At 35.2% G+C, this 10,989-nt stretch overlaps 2 protein-coding genes across 3 annotated transcripts in view; one reads left to right on the forward strand and one right to left on the reverse strand.

The window, feature by feature from the left end:
* LOC107678659 (polycomb group RING finger protein 1-like) overlaps nt 1-4,076 on the forward strand; it is a 5,805-nt gene extending 1,729 nt beyond the window's left edge. For both annotated transcript variants that reach the window (XM_016474012.1, XM_016474013.1), the window contains exons 2-9: nt 508-613; nt 781-933; nt 1,021-1,092; nt 1,176-1,281; nt 2,411-2,453; nt 2,575-2,661; nt 3,409-3,489; nt 3,909-4,076. In XM_016474012.1, the coding sequence (XP_016329498.1) occupies nt 508-613; nt 781-933; nt 1,021-1,092; nt 1,176-1,281; nt 2,411-2,453; nt 2,575-2,661; nt 3,409-3,489; nt 3,909-3,959 (699 nt within the window). In that variant the 3' untranslated portion in view covers nt 3,960-4,076. The remainder of the gene's footprint in view (nt 1-507; nt 614-780; nt 934-1,020; nt 1,093-1,175; nt 1,282-2,410; nt 2,454-2,574; nt 2,662-3,408; nt 3,490-3,908) is intronic.
* Nucleotides 4,077-7,034: 2,958 nt separating this feature from the next.
* LOC107678613 (transcription factor LBX1-like) lies at nt 7,035-9,602 on the reverse strand. Its single transcript, XM_016473956.1, has 2 exons — nt 9,518-9,602; nt 7,035-8,068 (listed from the first exon to the last, which is right to left on the reverse strand). The coding sequence occupies exons 1-2, from the start codon at nt 9,600-9,602 to the stop codon at nt 7,623-7,625; spliced, it is 531 nt and encodes a 176-aa protein (XP_016329442.1). The 3' UTR covers nt 7,035-7,622.
* Nucleotides 9,603-10,989: the final 1,387 nt, after the last annotated feature.

Consider the following 10,989-nt stretch of genomic DNA (forward strand, 5'->3'; position numbering starts at 1 on the left):
TAGTTTTAAAATTTAGTTTTAAATTAAGTGTTACTTTTTGGCATAATAGTCCTGCTGTTTATCAACTGAAAAGTACGAAAATCCACATAGTCTTTCAAATAATAATGTGGTCATAATACCGTAGTTTTAGTTTGTAATTTTAGCGTGTAACAACCGGACACTGCTGAAGCGGCTTTAGATTTGATTGAACTATTTGTATGTGTAGGGCAGGCTAAATATAAATTATAGAATGGATGTCTTTTTTCTCTATTTGTCACATTTTACATGTTTTCAAGAGTTCTTCTCACCAAAATAAGTCTTTTGGAATGACAAACTTTTAATGTATTTTCAGCTGAATGACAGTTTTACCAAACTGACTGGGCTTCGCACAAGGTGACAGATGAGGACACCACGGATAAACTTAAAAATGTGTCTTATTTACACGGTTTAACATGGGATAACACTATTGCACTGTAGATATGCATGCAGAATGTCACAGTGATCTCAAACTACCTGTTTGTTTTACAGGAAGAAGTTAAAATAAAGATAAAGGACCTAAATGAACACATTGTGTGCTACCTCTGTGCAGGATACTTTATCGACGCAACCACCATCACAGAATGCCTCCATACATGTAAGTGTTGTGTACTTGATTTCTCTCCAAATAACACACTCTCAAATGAACACAGATTTATAGCAGCCTACTTCTCAGCTATCATTTGTGATATATGCAGAAGAAATTCATAAGCTGTGTTGTTAAACTGAATACTTACTCATTTTCATTCCACCGTCTCTCTGCAGTCTGCAAGAGTTGCATTGTGAAGTATCTCCAGACCAGCAAGTATTGTCCGATGTGTAACATCAAAATCCACGAAACACAGCCATTGCTGAATCTAAAGCTGGACAGAGTTATGCAAGATATCGTCTACAAACTAGTCCCAGGTCTACAAGAGAGTAAGTACAATCAATAGGATCATTTGAACCTGAGTATCACTTTGTCTCCTGCTCAGTCATGGTTAAATATCCATCTGATCTTCTCAGGTGAAGACAAACGAATTAAAGAATTCTATCAGTCACGAGGTCTTGAACGCATCATACAGCCGTCTGGAGAAGGTAAGTGACACCATGTCGATAGATGCTGCTGTTGATTTGATTTTATTAAGATTGTTATTAATTATGTTTGTGTTTTCTTGTAGATTCAGTTCCAGCTAATACGGGATTACCCTACACAAGCTTTGACCACTCCAAAGCTCATTTCTACAGATATGACGAACAGGTCTCTCTGTGTTTGGAGAGGCAAAGGTAGGAAGACAGCAGTAAAGCTTATGGTGTTTTTGCCCCCCCACAAGTTTTTTTTTTTAAAGAAATTAATACTTTTATTCATCAAGAATGCATTCAATTGATAAAAAATGACAGTAAAGACATTTATAATGTTACAAAAGATTTCAATTAAAAAACAATACTGTTCTTTTGAACTTTTTATTTATCAAAGAATCCTTTAAAAAAAGAATCACAGTTTCCACAAAAATATTAAACAGCTGTTTTCAGCATTGATAATAATAAGACATGTTTCTTGAGCAGCATATTAGAATGATTTCTGAAGAATCATGTGACACTGAAGGCTGGAGTAATGATGCTGACAATTCAGCTTTGCATCACAGGAATAAATTGCATTTAAAAATATACTTTACATATACATTTACAATTACATTACATTTACATTTAGTCATTTAGCAGTCGCTTTTATCCAAAGCGACTTACAAATGAGGACAATGGAAGCAATCAAAATCAACAAAAGAGTAATGATATGCAAGTGCTATAACAAGTCTCAGTTAGCTTAATGCAGTACACGTAGCAAGGTTATTTTTTTTAATTATATAATAAATAAAAAGAAAACAGATAGAATAGAGCATGCTAGTGTTAGAGGCCTTTTTTTTGCTTTTGTTAATTGTATGATAAATAAAAAGAAAACAAATAGATAGAATACAAAAAGATTAGAAAAGCTAGTGTTAGTTTTTTGTTTTGTTTTGTTTTTAAAGAAAACGAGCAGTTAGTAAATGAATAGAGTGCAAGTTTAAAAGGGGCAATTTTTTTTTATAAAGAATACAATTAGAATAGAAAATAAACAATAAAAAAATTAAAATATTTCAAATTATTGAAATGAATTAAATTATTATTTAAAATTATTAAAAATAAATGTATTTAAATAAATAAAAATATAAAATAAATGATATACTTGAATAGAAAACGGTTCATTTAAACTGTAATAATATTTCACAATATTACTGTATTACTTATCAAATTAATGCAGCCTTGGTGAGCATAAGAGACTTCTTTTAAAACATAAAAAATCGTACTTACTTAAAGCTTTTGAATGGCTAGCGTAGGTGCATCAAAAGAATCCTATTATAATTTCATCTTGTTTTTACAGCTCATCATTTCCTGGGAAGGACAAAAATAAATTAACTCTACAGGTAAGACAACAGCCGAAGAAGGAATATGAATGTACATTGACTCACTCTCAAGAAAACTTGATTTTTTTTTTATCAGAAGCAGTGATACATTTGTTTATTTTATATTGTTATGTTCCTGCAGCAGAAATTTGTGCGTTGTTCTGTCAGGGCTGAGGTACGACATCTGAGGAAAGTGTTATGTCATCGACTTAACGTGGAAAAACATCAGGTGTGACTTTTTTTTCTTTGTCTTACTTTATAGAGCCATTGCTTTTACATTTACATACCAGAAAGCCACATAATTGTGGAAGTTTTACATCACATTCAGTTCAGTCATTCCTATTTTATCTATCTATCTATCTATCTATCTATCTGTCTATCTGTCTATCTGTCTGTCTGTCTATCGATCTATCTATGTCTATCTGTCTGTCTGTCTATCTATCACGCTAAAATAGAATTAATAGAAATGACATTTTAGATGAATGTCATTTCAATGGCATCTCATGATGTTTTTGTGGCTTCTGGTCTACTAATTTAAATAATTATTTATTTCTAACTATATGCAATTGCAACCTGGTATAAAATTCATTCAGTATACAAAATAGTACAAATGAATGTGCTTTTCTGTTGAAAATGAAGTAGGATACAAAGAATTCACCTATTTTCTTTCACTGCGCTTACAGCTGATTAGTCTGTTGTTAGTGAATGTAACTAAGACACTGTATTAGACAAAAAGACTACTTTTGATTATGTAAATGCATGTATGATTTGTACATCCCAATTAGGACAATTTGTTGTCCAATTCTATAATAGAAAGAATCAAAGTTCAGATAGGACGACCAGCTAAAAATACATTTTTTAATTGTGAAATGTAGTTAGAGAGATAGATTTTAAACTAAACCTCTCATTGTTTTCTTTTCCATCCTCCTGCCCTGTTGTCTTCTCTCTTCATTGTGTGCTCTTTGTTGCACTGCAGGTCCAGATGTTATTCAATAACGAGTCTCTCCCAGATCACATGACCATGAAACGTCTCTGGCTGTCTCACTGGTTTGGAAAGGTATTGTAGCCCCAAGCGTCTCCAGCTAATTCATACCGCATTCTTTCACACTATCAGACCATTTGCATTTCCCTGTAGGTGGGATCTTCATTTCTGTAGCAATTTACTGTGCTCTGTTTTACTCACTGAAAGGGGAATCACAGGCAGAGATTTATTAGTACTAGGAGAAGCCATATGCTTGATGTCGCCTTGTGGTCTGAAATATGCAATGGAAGTGCTATTCTCCATATTGTTTCATGGTTTGTGGGGCGTCAAAGCGTTGTGAGAATTTAGCACAAGTAATTCCATGCTTCATATGTTTTTAAGTGCGACGGATGAAGTTCTGCCCGCAGTCTCTGTTTAGTGTCAGTCAACACTACTGATACTTTGTTAAACCTTTCATTCATGTTCTAATGTTTTCCTCTTTGTCTCCCTTTCAGGCACAACCACTGGTACTCCATTATGCTATAAAAGACAAACGGACAAGATAGGATTATGTGAAAATATCAATTGGTGTAAATATTTTGTATTTCACATATTCTATTTTAATAGCTTTCTGTGCATATATACTTATTTTTTTGTTTTGTATTTTTGAAAATAAATTTCAAGTGGTAAAAAAATATTGGGTTCATTTTGTATTATATTTTGTTGTGTCCTTTTCTCTTTTTTTAACTTAAATTACTTCAGTGCAAGATTTAAAAAATTATATGATCATTGTATGAACACAAATTATGTGTAGCCTTGTTAAAATCGAAATGAAGACTTTGTAATTTGTATTTAGATCGCCAGTGTTTTTAGAAATGAACCACTAGGGTGCAGTGTTGGTCTTCAAGAGAGCCTTGCTAACACCGATCTCCTTCAGTCACCTCACGATGACTATTGGGATCATCTCAAGGCATTTTTCATCTCAGAATATATATATGTAGCGGTCTGAAGATACAATGAAAACCTTAGGCACAATGTCGAGTAGAATCGCAGTAGCCTACTAGTATAAAAACTTGCTTTTATATAACTCATTCATACCATCATCACACGACGGGAAATTAATTCTGCTGTAACTTGTGATTGAAAAACGCTTTAGAAAATATACTGTCAGACATAAAAATCAATAGATGTTCTGTTGATCAATATAATTTTGGGGAAATGCTCGGGTATGCTATGTTTAGGCTACGTAAATTTCTTCTCATATTTTATTATTTGCCAGGTAAATTTGACATTTATCTCCACCAGGTAATCTTTGTAGGCTACAATGTCGTTTTTTTTCTTTCTATCTTTATTTATTTTTTTTAAATGTACAACTTCTTTCTCCATGTATTTGTTCTTTAGACCAAATGGCTAAGACCAAATTTATTTTAACACAATAAATTCGTTCAGATTTACAGCTGACTTAGGCTAATCATTTTGCGTGTCAAACATGTAGGCTAGGCCTACAATACTGTTACTTCGTGCCATTTTGTTAACAGATTGTAGTATTATCGCAATATGAATAGCAGGCTATTTTGTTCCTCTTGTAATGCATTAAATCATCTAGAATACAATCATGTTACGCATTAAAACACACGACTCTGCTCCTCTCTGCTTTCATCGAATAGCCTATTTTTAAGAAAATGAAGTATTACGTAGCCTACATTTTCGCAATTAGGCCTACTTTATTTTAAATGAAACATTCAGGCTACATAGGCCTATAGCTTATATACGCATATAAATATAACCATTGAAGAAAACGAAATCAAATGTAACGCGTCATTTGTACAGGCCTCTAATGTAATTTAGACTTTTTTTTCGCTATTCAAAAAGGCTACCAATAGCCTACATAACGTCGAAAACTGATTAAAAACAGATTCAAGCGCTGCTTGATTTTGTTCGTTTTTTCTTTATAATAACTAATAACCTTAAATAAATGTTTAACGAATGTAGACTAAAAGATGATGATGATAGTGTTAAATAACATTCAATAATAATGAAGTGGGCTACGTTTCTGTAAGCATTAATTGATTTATTATTATTATTATTATTGTTATTTCTGGCATTCGTTTATCATATTGAATTTTCCATTAAGACTTTAAATGAAAACAGTAGGCTAATTGTTTTAATATGGACTTGTTAGTAACATCTGTTACAAAGCACAAACTGCGTTTCCATGCGTCTGCCCGTGTGCAAATCCACTAATAACTAGGCTACTTTAACCGCCTTTCACATGCATGAAAAGTTTAACTATGTAGGCTACATTTTTGCAGAAATTCTATTTAGGCTAACACGGCGAATCTTGCTGTCTAGAGTGAAACTGATCTATCGTCCAAGGGACCTTTCAGAGCTGTTAACGCGCTTGGATGTTTGCTCGTATATTTTCACACTGTGAAATCACGGCTTTCAATCGTCGTAGTCCAACCGCATTCATATTCATATAGGCTACCATCAAATTCCAGTCATCTCGACGATCAGTTGGAACCCGAAGCATTTGAGCTATTGTGCGGATTTCAATCGCAGCAGAAAACACAAAACAGCGCGAGAATGTGCCGCTGCCTCGACAGCTCTGAGAACTCCGGCTCTCTGGTGAGTCTTTCCACAAAGCGCTCATAAAAATCTAGTTGACTTTTCAACCCCAACTATTCCAAGCGATTAGGCCAATTGTACTTCCATCTTCTCGCTGCCCCAAAACTGCTGCCTTGATCTGCTCACAACTGACACAAATGGGCCGAAAGAAATTCGGCAGACCAGGATGCAGCAGTCCTCCCCATTTCCACCGGCTTCCTATTGAGATTTATTCATTAGGAACCGCATGCAAATCATCTGCTATTCATGGACGTTTTTAACACACGGGCACAGATGTGGGGTATTATTTGGGCTCGACCGACTGAAACTGTTATTGCGCGCTCAAAGGCGGGTTAACCTAATCAATCATGTTGACTAGTTTGTGTTAGAGAAGATTCATAAACCATATGGCGCCAGGAGGAAAGCAAGCTTTATGTTGTCCTCGTGACAATGTGAGAGGGGGAACCTTATTCAATTGTCCTAATTAAGCTTCAAGCACTTAACACAAACAAACACTCTTCTTAACACACACAATGGCGCGATGTGTAAAAGTTCTCTGCCTCCCTCAGCTGTTTAACTCCACGAGTGTGCCATAAAATAAAACATTTTATGAATGGCAGCTTATCCTTATTACACTGTAAAAATCATGCCACTAAAATAGTAGACCAAAACTTAAATTTAATCGCTGCCTTAAAATTTTAGGTGGTCCTAAACGTTTTCAACCACTTTGCAATTTAATTACTGATGAGAAAAGAAAAAAGGATAAAAAAGAGAGAATTATTTGTGGTGAGAAAAAAAATGTTGTGGCATAATTATGTATATAAAAAAATAAAGTGATTTTGAGATATCTTGCAAAAAAAATTAGATTGCCTATATCCACAGGGTTTATAGGGAAATTATTATTTCATAATTCAGCTCAGCATACAATGCATGATTAAACTTTGACTCAAGGTAAGGAAACATTGTGAAATTGCATATACCCTTTATTTACATAAATGAGGATTAAATAGAATGTTACAATAAATTTAAGGAGTTAGATGCATCATAACTTGTCATATATACACACAACCTTGCCCTTGCATTGTTTTGGACATACATTTTAATTTTGTAATAATTTGTTAATAATGCCAGTAGGAAATGTGCAAGGAACTGGGATATATAATGTAAAACTTTGGGAACGGAGTTTTGACAATTACAATGTAGAAACAAGATTGAATAAATTCGCTTTCTGATGACTTCTGAAATTATTTATAAATATATAATTCTATTCAGCTGAGAATTTAATTGAAAATCACTTTTGGCATAGAGTTTCTACAGCGGTCATAAATGTGTTGAATGGTGTAAACAATTGCACAATTTCTTTCGAAAATCGAGAAATAAAGCTTAAAATGTACATACACATGTTGCAGTCTTGATACTGTACCATTTATCTCTAAGCATTTCTCAGATCTTATGAAAGTGTATTCCTTAAACCATGTCTTCGATCTGGACATCAGAACGTAGAGGTCATTTCAATAAATTAAAAATAAGGGAGACAAAACTTTCCTTGCATTTCAAGTTCTTCTGCAGAGTCCGTGCAAAAGTTGTGAAAAATGCCCTTCTCTGAAAACAAGGGCCTGCTTTTAATCGTCCACCTCGATTTCCTCATCCTCCTCTGAGAACTCGTCTGTGGTTTGGCCTCTGGACGAGGACGGGGACTGTGGAAAGGCTCTTGGGGAAAGGCTGGGAGAAATGGCCCCTGAGCCACCGTGAGGGTCTTCCATGTCCTCCATGGACACCAGTTTCTGCAATGCCTTTGGCGGGATTTTCTTGAGAGACTCCACATCCGCCTTCATTTCCTCCAGGTCTCTCTTGAGCTTGGCCCGTCGGTTCTGGAACCAGGTGATGACCTGCGCGTTGGTCAGACCCAGCTGCTGTGCGATCTGGTCTCTGTCGGCCGGTGACAGGTATTTCTGGTACAAAAAGCGCTTTTCCAGCTCGTAGATCTGGTGGTTGGTGAAGGCCGTGCGGGACTTCCGTCGTTTTTTGGAGGCCTGTCTTTGGCCGAAGGCGTTGTGATGTTCGCGACCTTTAAATGGAAAGAAAGGAGAGTTGATTTCCAGGAATACATGACAGGAATAACGCAGGCGGCGTGTGTGGGTCACAATTCAGAATAACTTTCATCAGTAAGTCATTCCCAGACACTGTAAAGCCAATGCTCATTCCGTAAACTGAAATGTGAACTCACAGCAAAATGTGCAAATTTCCCATTATTTAAATGCACATTGACTATTGATTTGTGAAGCATTATTCTTGAAGGTTATTTGGAAGCTCTTTGATGGTCCTATTTTTGGCTGTACATGGTTCTTGAGTGGATATTTGGTTCTCTGGAGATTAAAAAGTCTTTAATGTTACATTATCGGTTCTTTAGATCAGTGTTTTGGATTCTAGGATCTTTCAAGCAACATACTGTAAATGTTTATTTTGTTTTGTAGAACTTAAAAAGGTTCTCCTTTGGAATCAGGCTGCAAAATCCTGTTTGGTTCAAATTAGAACCTTTATTTTTAAGAGTGTACACACTGTTGTGTTATGTGATAGGCTGCAGTTGTTCATTCCAGCTGCATAACAGCTGTTCTTGAAAAGAGGGGGAGAAACTTTCTAAAACATCTGAACTATTGATTGCCAAGTAAATTCGAAATATTTGATGTGTTAATCAAGCAGCCTATCATGCCACAGAACTGGCCTCAATCTTATTACAGACGACCTTAACCGTTAGCGTGACCCACTAAGACAGTTCTGCAATGTCAACACGAACGTCATGATCGAGGACTGTTTTCAGTAAATGTGTCAAGTGAACATGAATGATTTCCATCTCTTTAACATTCTTGTAAAGGCACGGTGCGTTCTATCATGCTAAGCTGTATTTCTGAAAACAAAGGTTTGGAGCATTTTTGAGATCTACAAAGAATTGGGTTCTGGAGAAACCATCATTTACTGGCATTTTAAAGTACCATGAACCAGTATGCTGATATTTTATCGTCCAAAGAACAATTTAGCAACTCAAAAGCCCTATATAATGAAAATTATTATTGATAATAAGATCGAGTTGCTGTTGCTCGACAATTGAAGAACCTTTAAACTGTTTTGAGGGGTAGGTGACATTCCGGAAATACTGACAGTCACACTCGAGGAATCACTATTGACATTTAGTTAAAAAAAATGTATATAACAAAAATAGGCGGGGATGAAACTGGTAAACACTGAACCTAAAAAATGTTTTATTAAGAAACATATTTATAGGCCTATTATGTGTATTTATATATAGGCTACTTTATATTATCGTTTTACATGTGCATATAAAAATATGCATTCGACATCAGTTGTAAAATCCACATATAATCGCTACCGCTACAATAACACACTTCCAAAAGTGCCACTAACTTCAATTTACGCGTTTAAAACTCGAAGATTAATTCGTAAACACAACCCGAATGCAAAACAACAAACCCCTGAAAAAAAAAAAGACAAAACGTTTTACCTTCTGCAGCTTGTATAACGTTGACTTCCAGCCCCTTAAATGTTTTGCTCGCCAGCTCCTCCAGAGCGCATAACGGACAGACCATAATAATGAATTGGACCGAGAATAGGAGGAGTTTCCCCCTGAAGTTTAAAGAGAGGGGAGATGGCTCGGGATGTTTATGCATCTGTTGATGCATCCCACTCCCACTTAGGGCAAACCACGTGCTCCACGCGTATACCTCCCTGAAAAGGGAGAGTGCTCTCATTAACACCAATACTAGCCTTCTCTATATGTCAACGTGTCTGCGGATCTCTTCAATTCCAGAATAACAACAGCAACAATGTAAACTGTAAAATATAAATAAAACAATAAAATAAACATTTAACAAGGCATTAATTAACATTTAGAATTCAAGAGTTGTCCATAGCGGAACAACTTGAGAAAGACTAATTACTGTAATCCCATGATTATTGCCGTTTTGGAGGCAGTTATGACTGCATGATTTTCTCACACCTCGTGCAGGCTATCTGCTGTCACACGAGATCAGAATGCAAGGCATGTCATTGTTTCAGTCCTATAAAAATATTTTTGACTTGATTGCAAAACTGTATGGGCAAAGCAGCTCAGATGTAGATAATAATTATGTACTGTTAAAAATAAATACACAGTATTTTATATATAGCTTACAGTGTTGGTTTTGCCAATATCAGCGACTTTTTACAAGCAGTTGTTTTAAGCCTTTAAAATGCATATATTTTGCTGGTGGGGCATTTTTGTTCATTCTTAATGTAGCAGAAATTTAGCAAAGGCATACTATCCTAATAAAGCAGGATACTGACCAGTGTGATTTGTTTTAAAGGGTGATTTAAAAAAAATATGAGTTCCTCATTTTAATATTCTGAATAGTATTAACATTTATGAGAATGTTTACATTTAAACTGAGGACATATAGAGGACCAACATAAAATATTTCCGTAACATCTCAGTCAGTGCAGCACAGTGCCATTCTATGAATTTGTGAAAATGCACGTGGGTAAAGAGCAGAGAGCATGCAGCAGACTTACAGCAGTGCTGTTCTCACCCGCTCCGCGTCGGACTTTATTTCAGATGATGCTCGTGGGACACTGGAGAAGCTCAGTGAGCCTGCTATGAAGATGCAGGTAAGAAAAAATCGTGTTCTTGCTTTAGGAAAACACGAAATAGAAGAGATCGATGACTGGTGTAATGATACTTGACCTAAAAAAAGATCAACAAAATAAAATATTTTTTTCCAGACATTCTTGCACCGCATTTCGTGATTTCTTTGTGCTACAGTGAACTTATTATGCGATATTTTTTTCCCAGCTTGCTTTTTAACAAAATTAGCACAATACAAATATTTCTTATATATATAGGCCTAATATAATACATATTATATATAAAATCTTAAAGTTCTACATAAAGGCTATTAAGATTTTTATTTTTATGATCTTCTCACGAATATTTTTAAA

This window comes from Sinocyclocheilus anshuiensis, unplaced genomic scaffold (assembly GCF_001515605.1).
Source record: "Sinocyclocheilus anshuiensis isolate Anshui unplaced genomic scaffold, SAMN03320099.WGS_v1.1 scaffold877, whole genome shotgun sequence".
Lineage (NCBI taxonomy): Eukaryota > Metazoa > Chordata > Actinopteri > Cypriniformes > Cyprinidae > Sinocyclocheilus > Sinocyclocheilus anshuiensis.